This window comes from Cricetulus griseus, chromosome 5 (genome assembly GCF_003668045.3).
Source record: "Cricetulus griseus strain 17A/GY chromosome 5, alternate assembly CriGri-PICRH-1.0, whole genome shotgun sequence".
Taxonomy (NCBI): domain Eukaryota; kingdom Metazoa; phylum Chordata; class Mammalia; order Rodentia; family Cricetidae; genus Cricetulus; species Cricetulus griseus.
Window position 1 is genome coordinate 155318795 of NC_048598.1, and position 15104 is coordinate 155333898.

General features: G+C 35.9%; 1 protein-coding gene across 5 annotated transcripts in view; it reads left to right on the forward strand.

Annotated features, from left to right (window-relative positions):
* Nova1 (NOVA alternative splicing regulator 1) overlaps positions 1-15104 on the forward strand; it is a 124775-nt gene that overhangs the window by 107855 nt on the left and 1816 nt on the right. For 3 of the 5 annotated variants that reach the window (XM_027419780.2, XM_035445156.1, XM_027419781.2), the window contains exons 4-5: positions 2626-2697; positions 13844-15104. The exon at positions 13844-15104 is cut by the window's right edge and continues 1816 nt beyond it. In XM_027419780.2, coding sequence (XP_027275581.1) covers positions 2626-2697; positions 13844-14848 — 1077 coding nt within the window. In that variant the 3' untranslated portion in view covers positions 14849-15104. Of the gene's footprint in view, positions 1-2625; positions 2698-3943; positions 4012-6852; positions 13749-13843 lie in introns of those variants that run through there. The other 2 variants (XM_035445157.1, XM_027419782.2) reach the window with 2 other exon arrangements.

Consider the following 15104-nt stretch of genomic DNA (forward strand, 5'->3'; position numbering starts at 1 on the left):
ACTTATAAAATAGTAAAGAAAAATTGTCGAGCATTTATATTTTAGTTCAAAACACTCTTCATAGATTTGTAGTCCATATTGTGGACTTAAGAACAATTTTCTCAACTATTCCATTAGCATAATTAATAGGAAGCTTTAAATTAATGGTATTGTTTTAATACATTCATATTAATCTCTTTATTGGAGCAATTTTCCTCCTAGAGTTTGAAAAAGCAACTGAAATGAAAACTACTCAGAATATAATTAGTATTGCTAATTATAAAGTGAGGATGCATTTATGCATCAAAGGACCTGTATGAGTAGTAGCTGGGAAAGCTGTTCCATCTTTCTGCCATTTTTATGTAGATATCTCAACCTAGAAAATACACTAATACTTTGCTGTGACACTGCAATCAGTTCATCCTCCAAAGTGCACTTGAGTGATTCTCACCTGTGTGAAATATTAAAATGTAACTTCTTATCTAATCATGAAGCTTAATGATAAAACTTTAAGTTTTTGGAAGCACATTAATATAATTCAGAGGTTTAAATTATTTATTTTATTCATAGAAGAAAGGAGAGCAACAAAATTAGTAAGGACAATTTTGATGAATATTAGTTGCATCAATTATTAATAGACATTCAGAATATATGAACATCATAAGGAATAGCAATAAGATTTTGACAGATCGTCTGAATCCAAGTTATTACAAGTTCTGAGCCACATCATATTACTACTTTTGACATCTATCTCTTTGCATTATTTAAGCACCTCACTAAGGATTCGGCTCTGGAACAAGATGATATCATCCAGTACTCAAGTTGAGTGTATTCTGATGAGCATGGAACAGGCAGAATCTGAATTTTGTATGGCATAACTTACAATGGGATAAAGGAACCCTAGATTTGGCATCTATTTAATTGTAAACTTGGACTGAGTGTTGCACTTAGTGGAGAACAATGTTTAAATGTGTGCAATTCCTTCCATAATCCCATGTCATTAAGCTAGGTTAAGAAAATGAAACTTTAATATTGAATTCATCCAGCCTGTGGTAACGTGATGTTATTAACAGTGCATCCATCAGTTTATCATTGCACACAAAATAAATGTTAAAATGACCTTTAACGGTGGTAAATAAAGTTGCTCTAGCAAATTGACAAGAGTTGCAAAGTGTTTAAATAGAAAATAAAAGATTTGAAACTTTGAAAGCCTTCAGGAGGCTTTACCCCTGACTTAGTACCATTTCCTGTTCTTTGTGTGATTTGAAAAAAATCCTTGCCTTGATGCCACATTAGTTCGACTACTTCTCCAATTGTTATAAGTTTTAAGAAAGACAATATTTTAAGGGAAAAACATCATGAAACATAGCCTTATTCTACAAGTACCTTATTCTTGTAGTGGGAGGCAGTGAGTTGGCACAGGGCTTTCAAATTTATCATTGGTTTTATTCTTAACTGCTTTATCTAAATGGGAAATTCTGATACCTTAAACAGAGATATATGACCACAAACACTTTTACTTACTTTTCCTCAAGCTTTCACACCTCCAGGGTAAGACCTTTGTTCCTATCTCAGTTGTTTGGATTGACGCTTAAGAAGATAATGCATCATATTTATTATACAGACTTTACTAGGCCATAGAAAACTATCCCATTTGCCTATTAAGAAACACTCCCTTTAAAGGTTCCTGCCCTGCCATGATATTTGTTTAAGTGCAGCATGACACTTAAACAAAGCTCTAAGTCCCTTAAACTTTTAAGGCTGCCTTGTTAGATGTTCCAGGCTTCAGAAGAATCCAGGTGAATGACTCAGTGAATATGTATAACTCGCTGTGACACATCTCTGTAGCATTCGTTTGTGCTTGTAAATGGACAGAAAATCCAGTTCATAGTGTCTTGTGATTATTTCGAACATAGGATGACAATACTACAATATATTACACTTTTTTTTCTATTTTAAATGTACCATTTAGGATAAATGATAAAAATGATAATTTTTAGAATGCTGCCAGTTATATGTTTATTAATATGAGGTTAATGTTTACATTTTCAGATGGCTCTAAGTTTATTAAAATTAATATTTTAGAAGATAATGTGATATTAAGAACTCAGAACTGCAAATTAAATTGCTTTTGTATGTGGATCCCTAAATTCATGTGGAATCAGCTTGTTGGTGATGTTCAACATATTAAGTAGGTGAATACTTTTATGCCAAAGTAAACTTCATTTCACCACTTCTTCAAATCTCCAACTGTATTCATTGATAGGAAAATGGCTCTTCCAATTTTATTCATCTAACTTCTTGAATTTTCTTTGACATCTCTTTTTCCCCAAGCTAATTAGAGGGAAAGAAATGGGACTGCTATTCATGCATATGGGCAGGATGCGTTTAGCACTCATGTGAGTTTCTATCAGTCACCACCATGATTTCAAGTCATGAATTTATTTTTACATGCTTATGCATGCATATTTACATGTATTAGTTACTCCGTTGATCTTAAGTTCCATTAAATTTGAATGAATAGGAGAAGACTTTGTTCGTAGGATTTTGTTCTCGTTATATTACATTTTATTTCGTTTTATTTTGTTTAATGATCAGCTTAAGGCTCATAAAGGTTGATTTGCTCCTGAACTGCTTTGTTCCCAGACATTGCCATCTTCCCCAACTACCACCAAGTCCTCTCCATCTGACCCCATGACCACCTCCAGAGCTAACCAGGTACAGTATCATCCTCTCATCTACACCATACTTTCACAGCGATTGCCTGCCAGCTGGAGAAAAAGATAATGGTGGGTTAAGGATTTATTCGTTCATTCACATATATGCACCATGATCAGAATCCAAAGAACCTAACAAAGAAATATCAATCATTTTTTTTAATTTTACATGCATTTTAACTCCATTAACAAATATATTCAGGTAGTAGGCTTCCATTGGAATTTTTAACCTATTCCTTAAAACTGTAGTCACTTTACAAAGCCCTGAGGGTTAATGATTGAGTTGTTCCTTCCATTTCTTTCAGTGTATCTTCCTTGGAGTTTTCATAGATAATTTAAGCATGTCCACATAAGTTATAAAATGTATGAAAATTGAGCAGAGGTATGTCTTTAAGGGTGGATATCATTTTATTTTTTGAGACCAGCCTCACTGTGTCAACAATGAGCATTTCTAGTTTGAAAAATGGTGTAATTTTAGCATTGTTTAATAAGTGAGTATACAGTATATTTTGTTAATCAAGAACTTTTAATCACTTTTTCATTGCACAAGTGTCACACTTTGCAATTAGAATTATATCCTATTAGTTTGACTTGACCACTTTTTTGAAACTAAATATTTGCAAACCAGCCTTCAAAAATGTATTTGTTGAGTAAAATAATTATTCAAATATTTAAACAAATTTTTGTTTTATGTGCATTTTTATTTAGTTGAGAAGTACCTTCTTTATTAAATCCACTTTTCAATTTGAGTAAAATAAGGCTTCATGAGATTATTTAAATATTAACAGTTTATGTTTTAAAATATTTTTCATTAGTTGGCAAACAAGGTATGGCTACATATGTTGTATGTGGAATTTTCATATTTTTAATTTAAAGTCATCATAATTTTGCTCATTGACTGACTCTAGTAACTTTCCAACCTCGGGGTAAATAAAATGATTTAAGTGAATCTAAGAAGTCTTAGGATGCTGGTCTGTCGTGGGAATTTAGTTTTCTTTTGTGAAATGAAACTTCCTTTAAGCATGAATATTTCACAGTGCTCTCATTTTGTCCCTGGAACAGTTAGGGTACATCAGAATGATACATCCATCACTTTTCTCTGAAGAACATGGTAGTGTGGGGATGAGAAGAATGCATTTTGGGGGCTCCCTTCCTGCTTCTATTCTCCCATGCTTTAGTTCTGTGGCATAGAAACTCACCAAGGAAATGACTGCCTTTTGTTTTAAATGTCTCCTGCGCTCCAGTAGTGTTTCATTTCTCAACAAAAGCTGCACGGATGAATACAACATAAACAAGACCAATGATTTTTCTCAAAGTAAGATGCTTAATAGAAAGCCAATCTACTAATTTTTTTCTCTGAAATTACATTTGTAGTTTACTATATGATTGTGGATTTTTCTAGAATGTTTTCCTAAAAAGCAAACTATATCTACTTTCTTATTAATGCTCTTTCTTATTAATTTTACCCTCTAGATATATTATCACCCTTGCTTCTGCCAAATCTGCTATTGTAATGTTTTGAAATATAGGCACTGTGATCTATTATTCTGTCTAAAATGTGCTAATACATTTTGCTATTCATACTGTATTCTTTTTGTTTGTATGTTTTTCTGTTTATGTACAAAGAAGCATAGCTCCTGGATCATATGAAGCAAGTGTTAAAAGAAGAACAGCAAAATCCTTAATTTATTGAAAGAATTGTAGTTTCTCAATAAGATTTCATTATTAGCAATTTGTAACTCTCTCTTGTAGTCCTTCATGGTAGGTTCTCTCCATATGGCTGTCGCAAAGGAACATCATCTTCATTCACTCACACTCAAAATGTGCAGTACCTAGTCCTGTCTTCTGAATTGTCCTAGTAAATTTCCTAATTTGTGTCTATAAATATAGTCTGGACAGGAAAATATGACTCAATGTAAAAATCTTAAACTTTACAGAAGTAAAATATTATATAGACAGAGATAGATAGAGATATGTATACCGATTTAAACTTAGTTTATATTTACCAGCAACTATCAAATGTGTTTTTAATCTTATAAGCAATAGAAATGGAGAAAATCAGGGATTTCTATTTTAGATTAAAAATGACTGTATGTAAGATAACCCTGCTGTAAGCAGGGGGAAGAATTCCTTTCCTGAAAAAATTGGTGTAAGCAAAGGCAGATTACCATCAAGTAACTAACATTTGTACTATTTTCTAATCAGTGTTGGCCAAATGAATTTTGGTCAGGTACTCATTTAAGATTAATAGTTTGTGTTACTTACTGATGTGTACAAAAGAACTACTGAGTTGCAAATAACACAGGAAATCTAGAAATGAAAACCGTGGCAGTATTTCAGAGAATAGGCTTTCTCTACAGAGCCATCATTCCAAAACTTTTCATTCTGAAGATTATCGTGTTTAGCACTTGAATTTTATTATATTACACTTCAGCCTCCTTAACATGTTTCCGTGAGTCACATTCTGACACACTATTGTTCAACAGTAGCTCAATAATAACTCCCCTTGAATACTGAAGACCCTCTGTGAGAAGCCTTATAAAGTGATAGAGAACAGGGAACACTAGAGCAAACTGTGGTGGGGACCTTGTCTAGCCATTTACCTGCTGAGTAATCCCATTCGAAACTCAAATGCTCAGGTTTCTTAGGGCTGACTATGAAAATCCCAATTCTTTCCACGGTGGTGCAGTGTCTGGGTGTGTTCATTTAAAGGCAATGTGAAAAATATCAGACCCTAAAAGTCAATTACTCAGTAAATAGCTTCATTTGAATGCTTGAGTTAACAACAATCTAATGCTAGTGTTGTCTGTTTCTGAAGTCTAAGGTGTTTCAAATTCCCTGTCCTTAGCTTAGTTCCATAGTCAACATCTAGAGAGCATGTAGTTGCTCTTGCTTAGTAGTGAAATGTCACAGTCTGTATTGGGAAGCAGCTGGTAAAGCTAACACTGCTACACTTTATTTTCTTTTTATGTGTTTCACATTTTAAGATGAATGTTTGCAGCTTTTTCATATGTGATATGTTCAAGTGAAGAAAATATAAAGCAAAGAGAATTGGTTAAGCTTTCAGAAGCGTTAACAGGTTCAGTAGCATTTATCAATTCCAAGATGATGCTCATTTTACTTGTTGTCTCATCATAATTTTATAAGTGGTTTTACACGTCAGTCAGTGATGCCTCGGTATCAGGAGCAGGGGCACAGATAACAGATGCAGGCCTTCTCTGCCATCATTCTTGTGGCTTCTCCTTTCCCATTCAATAAGCTTACATGTACTTCACTGAAATTGATGCCATCAAAAGAATCCTTCCTTGAACCAATGCCGGCAATACTAGGACAGCACTTCACACCCATGCTTTCTGCCTATTGGGTTGTTTTCACAGGTATTTCTCTCTGTACAATAAGCATACCCTTTCTCTATTAATGAATGATATCCTTTCTTTAACTGTACCCTTTGTCAACTTTTGATGCTCTAAAGAAATATTCCAACCTGCATGCCGTGTTTTCCCCTGTCTTTTTATTTAAATTTTAACCCTCTCATACATGTATGCATCATAATGTAAACATGTTCACTTTGGACCTTCTCCTCTTTCCTCCCGTCCCACTCCTGTCTCCCATTTTAAAACACAGAACTGCCTTCTCTCCTTCTCCTTCTCAACTCTTCCAGCCCACAAACTAATGTCTCTTCTAGTACTTTATAGCAAAGTTCACAAAAGTATCTCTAGTCTGTTTCCCATGTCTTCTCCAGTTAGGCTCTTACCACCACCGATCCACTAACCCTTCCATGGACAGTAGTTTAGCCACACTGCTGATTCCAGTTGTTTGTTCTCAGACCACATGTTTGCAGCAGTATGGGCCCCATTTTCTTACATCCGCTTCTGTGCTGTGCTTCCTGTAGTTAGTGTCCAGAATTCTACATCACCATGCTAATCCTGCTCCTGGCAACTTACTAGACTCCAGGACATTCCACCCTCTCATTGGTGGAATGTTCTAGTCTTCTGAGCATCATATATCTTGCAGAATGCTTCAGGATGTAGTGTTGCTTTCAGACCTTAAATGCTACTGCCTAAAGAACATTTCTCACAGATACAGAGGCTGGGAAGCCAATGACTAAGATGCCAGCATCTAATGCGAGCTTTCTTGCATCATATTCCCATGGCAGATGGTAAAGGGAGAGAGAAAAGGACCAAGGCAATGTCTTCATGTGACAGAAGAGAAGCCATTCCTGAAAACATCCATCGTGTAGCAGTAGTAAGCCACAAAATGTAGTCACTACTGAAAGGCCTGACCACCCAACACTGTTGCATTGGGATCGAGTTACAAACATATGAATTGTGGAGAAGACAGACGCTCTCTCTCAAACCACAGGAACCGTGAACTAGCAGAATTTTTTGAAGGCTCTTATACACTCCTTACCATATTTTTTATGTTCATGGGTTAAATGTATAACTTCACAAATTATTTACTAAAATTTAAGCTTCACATCCCAAGTACTTTGAACTCACCTCTCACAGTGCAACCCCATCCTGCCAACAGATGCCTGCTTAATGTTGCAATTAACACACCTAACTGCTACCTTAAGTACAGCAGTTACAAAGACCACCCTAAACATTCTCCTCTTAAAGTTTGTATTCTCTTGCCTACATCTGAATACTGTAAACCAGTTTACATGTTAAAAACCAGCATACCCAAATTTGCATCAGCACTGGTTAGGATCTGCCTCAGAACACACTGTCTCTTCTATCTGATCATGGCACTGCCTCTAGATCACTCTGGGCAGTCACACCACACAGTTGCTATTCCTTTCAGACACTGGCAGCTTCTTCCTCAGTGTTCTGCTCTTGTTTTTGTGGGGTTTTTTGTTGTTGTTGTTATTTTTCTGCATGTCAAATTCTAATCTCAGATATGTGTTTTGTTAAAACCTTTGTAATCCTTCAAGATTATTCCAAACTACCTACTTGGGAGACCACTTGCCTGCCTGATTAGTACCCTGTCTGGCCTCCCTCTCATCCAGCACTCCTAATTGCATTTTTCATGCTGTTCTTTGTTCTGCTCTCTTGGGAGTATTGTGCACTTTCTTACTAATACATCTGTTGTATACTGTGAGCCCCATCACTCCATTACAATGTTACATTGTATGACAATTAGAATTGTCTCCATTTTATTCTCTGGTGTATAAAACAAAACCTGGAGTATAGCAGGCTATGAAAAAGTACATGTCAAGTGACTAGCAGCAGATAAAACAGTTTTATGGGATCCTTCGAAGGAAACTTTGCCCAGGAATTGTCTCTAATAGTGCAAACCAACTAGAAGAAATTGATTTATTGAGTAAAGAGTTAACCTTAAAGAATATAGTCTTTGCCACACGTTCCTTCTATTCATCTATGGGATTATCTCTGGTATATGAAGTATTTCTCAATTCTGATGGATAAATAAAAAATAATGCAATAGAAAAATCAGTTAAGTTCAGGAAGGGTAATTTACAGAGAAAGGAATAGAAATGTCCCATAAAAAGCATGCTCAGAGTCACCAGCATCAGTATGGGTAGCAGTATCTGTCACAAGGTTAAGTTTTTCCCGAAAGATAGATTGTATGTAAGTATATATGAAGCACATGTATCAGACTCAGAATGTGTGTGCTTAGAAGTCAAATGTTGGCAAGTATACATAAATAAGCACTCACACACATATTGGTAAAGGAAGCAGTGTGGCACAGCTCTTAGGAATTTCAAGAACATAAGGACCATTCAGATGCATAGCTCTAAAGATGCATGAGTGTTTAATGCAGCACTGTTTACATCAGCAAAAGGAGGAAAATGACTTGATCTTTATAGTTCAGTTCTTGAAGGATTTCTGGTATTGCACAGTGTTATGTGGGAAACATATGAAAGTAATGAAAAAGATCCATTTAACTGGTCTACTATGAACTTGAGAAAACTACATTCCTAAGAAACATGCCCCTCTTCTTAATAGTAAAAAAATATCTGCCATGTTTTGAGTTTTGAGTGCATTAGTGTGATGACAGAAATATAATAATTACTGGCTTTTATTATGATGTCTTTCTTCCTAAAAGTTAGCTAAAAATGATAATGGGATAAAAATTCAGGTATCAATTCTGATACATATTATGTGTTAAATAAAAATTAAAAGTCTCTCAAGGGAAAGATATCCTATGTGCCTCTGAGCTGAAAAATTATATGTCGTGGAATGTGCTAGTGAATGTCATATATGGTCCCTGGGGAGAGACCTCTGTCCCAGAAGGCTGCTCATTTACTGTAAGGGAAAGGCCATTTTTTCATATTTTAAAATTATTTCGAATTAATTATTATATAATAAATGTAATTTTATCTTTCATATTTATCATATCAAAAGCTCTTGAGCCCAGCTTCCTATCAAACCTATATGCGGAGTTTCTAATATAGTAGCTCCTTTGGGGCAAGGTAACAGATATATGTTTAAACAGTTTAATACCTGCAAAAGTTTTAGTATAGGTATTAGTTTAGGATTAAGAAGATTTGCTAATTTATATGATTTAAAGTATAAAGTGTATTACTTGAAAGGCATTTTTCTGTCTGAGGTTGCATTAGTAGACTTGCCTAACATCAGATATGGTTAGATATTTTTTCCTGGAGATCTTACATGCAAATTATATTCATGCTTTTTAAGATTGTTTTGTACTGTTAAAGATTGTTTTGTACTGTTATTGCCAAAAATTGTGGAACTAGATTAAGCAGATGCTTTTTCCCCATGCTTCCTTCATTGCCAGTACCTCCAATATTATTGTGGTGTGGGTGTGTTTGTATGCACACACATACGCATACACACACACACACACACACACACACAGACACACACACACACACACACACGCATGCATGTTCATAATGTGGACTCACAGTGGTTAATTTACTGCTCCAATACATTTGATGATTTTAAAAGTCATATCTTTTCCCTTTTATTACTTTATTGATCATTATTTAATCAATCTTTGCATTTTTCCCTATTTGGGTGACACTGTGTGTTTCTAAGATGTAAAGATCTCCGTCTCTTTAACTCTCAAATATTTCTAATCTCCATAGCCGTAACCATTCATCTGCTTGACATTTTCATTTTAGTGTCTAATAGATACTTCAAGAAAAAATGTCCAGAATAGGTCCCTTCAAGCCACATGCCTCATCCTTTCTCCCAATCATCTGCATCACTGGACACACTCTCTGACTTTGTTGTTCATAGCTATTTCCATGTTTCTCTTTTTTTTTTTTTTTTTTTGAGGCAGGGTTTCTCATGGAGCCCTGGCTATCACTGAACACTTTCTATATACCAGACTTGTCTTGAACTTGTAGAGATATGCCTGCCTCTGCCTCCTGAGAGCTAAGATTAAAGGCACATTTTCACTTTTTAAGTTAAATATTGAATTCAGAGAAAAATAATAAATTGAGGATCCTAATTTGCATGTCAAAAATTGAATTTTCAGATATAATTTTTTACTAACCATAGTTAAAATTGCTTTAGTGCATGTGTACCAAAATGGATGTGGGGACACTATTAATAATAATGAAAAGCATTTTTATTTAACCTGTGAATATTTCAAATAGTCCTTCTTCTATAAACAGAACTTCAGTTTAGTAGAATCCAATTTTTTTTAAGCAGCAAGACTATTCTAAATTATTCTTACTTTTAAAATAGATTTTTCTGCCATATTGTATCATTTTACAACTTCTCTGGCTCTCTGCAGTTGATTCTAGCAGCTTTCCTTTTGGTATAAAGGTCTACATTGCTTGTCATCTTGGAGTAACAGTAGTAGTTTCAAGTGCTTCTGTTCTAGAAAGCTTGCACTCCTTCCTTCTCCTCGTTCCACCTGCACCTCCCAAGCAGTGGTGCAATGTGACTGTAAAGTAGGCATTGTTCACAAAAGAGAAGAATGCTTCAGAAGCAAAGCAAAGTAGTGTTAAGTCAAATAAGAAGTATAGTAACCTTTTTTGGTTTGCTTTTAGAAATTTTGTGGAAACTTGTCATTTCTGTCTCCTTCCAGAGCCACACAAAAGGGGGTTCACTGTCTCCCTCTCACTGTCTTAGCTTATAGACAGAAGGGAAAATGAAATGTGGAAAAGAAACAAAATGAGGTACAACCTAGAGATAGTTTGTACTTCTAGAGATACCTGCTCATATGTATCAGGTATAGTTTGGGTTCAAAATGCAATGCTTGAAAGAAAAGGGAGAGGCGCTTGAAATACCATTTTCTTTGAGTCTGTAGATGCCCACATTGAGCCATCTTATTAACTGGCCCCTCTCACCACTTAATAAAATAACACTCAGTCCCAGACTTCTGAAATTAATCTGACTACATTTTCATGGCTCAACTCAGCTAGCCAATAGCTTTAGAAACTAGGAAACATAAAACATGGTGGAAAATAATACTTTAATATGTAAACATGTAGGAATAAGGAGGATGTTATGTAGTTAATTGTTTGTCAGTGTGATTGTATTGGATTAAAAAGCTTTTAGTGTTGGCTTCAGAAACTTTCTGAGAAGATTAAAACATCACTGTACTTAACTTTTGAATACTTAAGCATATGCATGGGGTAAATGAAAATTTTAGAATTTGAGAATAATAAACATTACTCTTGATTTAAGAAACCAAAGTCAGAGATTAGAAGTACTCAGTTAAGAATGCTTACTGCTCTTGCAAAGAACCTGGGTTCTGTTCCCAGAACCCCCAAGAAATCTTAAAATTGCAACTCCAGCTCCAGCAGATACGATGCCCTCTTCTGGCCGCCACAGGTACCACATGTGCAGGCTACAATTACAGACATGCAAGCAAAATACACACAGAAAATAAATCAATCTTTTTTTTAAATTAAGAAATACTGAACCCAATGTCAGGTGTTTTGTACATACCAATGTCTTTCTGTATGGCAAACTATCTTTGAAATAATTGTATTCCCAGTACAAATATATCCTATGTTTTATTTCTCTGATGATTACCCATATGAAACTTAAACCAGGTACAAATAAGATCAGGAAAGCCAAATAAAATGGTGGCCTACTGGAGGATGCCTTTTTATGCTAATATCTTCTTAGGAGAAATAACATAATAAGAATTGTAGGAACAGTGACACCATAGGGTATGAGGTTTGATATTTTTATAGGTACAATTAAATTACTTGTGTGATACATTAGACTTCGGTAGGTAAAAGCACACATATTGACAGGAAGTCAGTGTAAAGAAGGAGAAAACCAGTCAGCGGGAAGACAGGGGAGATCAAAGGCAAAGACAGATAGACAATAAAAACAGGCTATACTTAGGAACTCACATCGTAAATGTGGACTAAGAGAGGGGTTTTAGTGACTACGTCACAGATAGGAGACGCTAGGGATGATGAAGCTGCCAAGACAAGTTGGACAGTCTAGAAAGTTTGCAGTCTACATGGTAGCCCAGTAGGTCAGTGCAGGATCTTAGGGAAAGTTAATGAAGGATTTTAGTAAGTTTTTCTCAGGATTTTCATGTGTGGTAAAACTTAAGGTTTGCTCTATTTCACCTTTCTAAAAGGATAAGGTAGAATTAGGGTTAGCATTATAATTATAACTCTTTAAAGACAAATAATTATCTGGTGAAAAAGTCTACTAAGATTAATAACTGCTAAAAATTTCTTCTTATATCATCCATAAAATAATTTGACTTAGTTGGCAACTCTGAATATATTTGTCATCCTTAAGAAGTGTTTTTGTATTTGGATTATTTATATTTCAATAATGAAATAAAAAATTATTTTCATGAAAGGATTAAATATATTAGAATGAGACAACATTTTTTGTGCACAAAGTAAATCAAAATCATGTATAAGATGTATAAATCTACTCATATGTGTCCACTCTGGAACATGGATTTATATGTTCACTGCCTGCTGCCTCAAGAGCAGAATGACCAGATCTCACAGACTGCCTTTAAAATGTCCTAGCAGATCTGTGTTTTAATGATAGCATTGGTGATACTTGCTAAAAATTAGCTAATGAAGTTCAGAAAATCTCAGCTACAAAAACTAAACTTGCACTCTAACCTGCCCCGCATAGAGAACAAAGCAGTTACTTCAGTGCCCTTTCAGTGACTACAGTCTAGTTTGAAGTGTCCAGGGAGGGGGCATAGATAGAGACATGGATGTTCACAAGTCCAAGTTCAAGGTAACTATCCAGCTTATGAGTTTTAGGACTTAGGGACATGTCACATTCATAGACTTCTACAACACCATTTTATTATGATGAAGTAAATCCAGGTGTGCTGTTTCTTGTAGCTACACACTCAGTATAAATTAAGAAAATGGCCACCACACTGGACTGCTGTAAACACTCTGTGACTACAGTCACCTCTCCTTACCGCTTCAAGATAGGGTAGCAAGCACTACTACTAAATATCCTTTGTCTTTTAAGAGAGCAAATCAGAGAGAGAGTCCAGGTAATAGAACTTTCAAATCCCCCTATGAAACAAATTTTAAATAATTTTCACTAATTTGGTGGCCAATTTTTATAAAGTTAAATGACTATATGTCCAACTGAAAAAAATAAAATACTATTAATAATTTTACTGATCTTCACCTTCAAATATAACCATAAAACAAATAAGATATTTGTGAGTGACCCCAAAACTACTAGGTATTAAGGAACATGAAATTAATGTTTTGAAAGGTTTAAGTGGGTATTTTCTTCTGCTGTCTTTGTTAACTTTGCTTTCATAATTCTACCCTGCCTGTTCGTGTTTCTCAGAGCAGAGAGTTTCTTGAAGCTGCCCTAGATGAAGAACCAGTGGCCATATTACAATTTTTGAGCTCTATGAAACATTACCATTGATGTGCATTTATAAGTCCCTCTGTTTTGACACTCTGATTTCTCATAGACTGTATTTGCAAAATGCAGACATTCAAGGAAGTTTTTGTTTAACAGTTTTGACTTGAAGATTGCTTTTTCCTTTGAAAACTCTCATTGTACAAGGTAGCTTTATTAAAATATGATAAAAGTCACTTTAAAATTGTGGTATTTCCATCTTAATAAATTATGTTTAAACTAATTATTTATTATTGTACTTTTTCTAGGATAGCAAAGTAATATGATGTATATGCGCAAAACAGAAGTATTATTTATACGTATTTTTTTTAATTACAGGTAAAGATTATAGTTCCCAACAGCACAGCAGGTCTGATAATAGGGAAGGGAGGTGCTACTGTGAAGGCTATAATGGAGCAGTCAGGGGCTTGGGTGCAGCTTTCCCAGAAACCCGATGGGATCAACTTGCAAGAGAGGGTTGTCACTGTGAGTGGAGAACCTGAACAAAACCGAAAAGCTGTTGAACTTATCATCCAGAAGATACAAGAGGATCCACAGAGTGGCAGCTGTCTCAATATCAGTTATGCCAATGTGACAGGTCCAGTGGCAAATTCCAATCCGACCGGATCTCCTTATGCAAACACTGCTGAAGTGTTACCAACTGCCGCAGCAGCCGCAGGGCTATTAGGACATGCTAACCTTGCCGGCGTTGCGGCCTTCCCAGCAGTTTTATCTGGCTTCACAGGCAATGACCTGGTGGCCATCACCTCTGCACTTAATACATTAGCCAGCTATGGATATAATCTCAACACATTAGGTTTAGGGCTCAGCCAAGCAGCAGCAACGGGGGCTTTGGCTGCAGCAGCTGCCAGTGCCAACCCAGCAGCAGCAGCAGCCAATTTGTTGGCCACCTATGCCAGTGAGGCCTCAGCCAGCGGCAGCACGGCTGGTGGAACGGCGGGGACATTTGCATTAGGTAGCCTGGCTGCTGCTACTGCTGCAACCAATGGATACTTTGGAGCTGCCTCGCCCCTAGCTGCCAGTGCCATTCTAGGGACAGAGAAATCCACAGATGGATCAAAGGATGTAGTTGAAATAGCAGTTCCAGAAAACTTAGTTGGTGCAATACTTGGCAAAGGAGGGAAAACCTTAGTGGAATACCAGGAGTTGACTGGTGCAAGGATACAGATCTCCAAAAAGGGAGAGTTCGTACCTGGCACAAGGAATCGGAAGGTAACCATTACTGGAACACCAGCTGCAACACAGGCTGCTCAGTATTTAATAACACAGAGGATCACATATGAGCAAGGAGTTCGGGCTGCCAATCCTCAGAAAGTGGGTTGAGTGCCCCAATTACACATCAGATTGTTTTAACCCCTCCTTTACCCCATTTTCAAGAAGGATGTACTGTACTTTGCAGAAGTGAAGTTTTTCTGTTATTAATATATAATTATGCAAATGAATGCGACTATGTTGACCATGTGTATATGTAAATAATATGTGTTTTACCAGATGTTTCATAGAATTTTTTCTTGACCTGTTTTGTTCTCTATACTTTGCTTGTGTATATTTGTCAGAGGTGTTTCTAGTGTAAGATTTA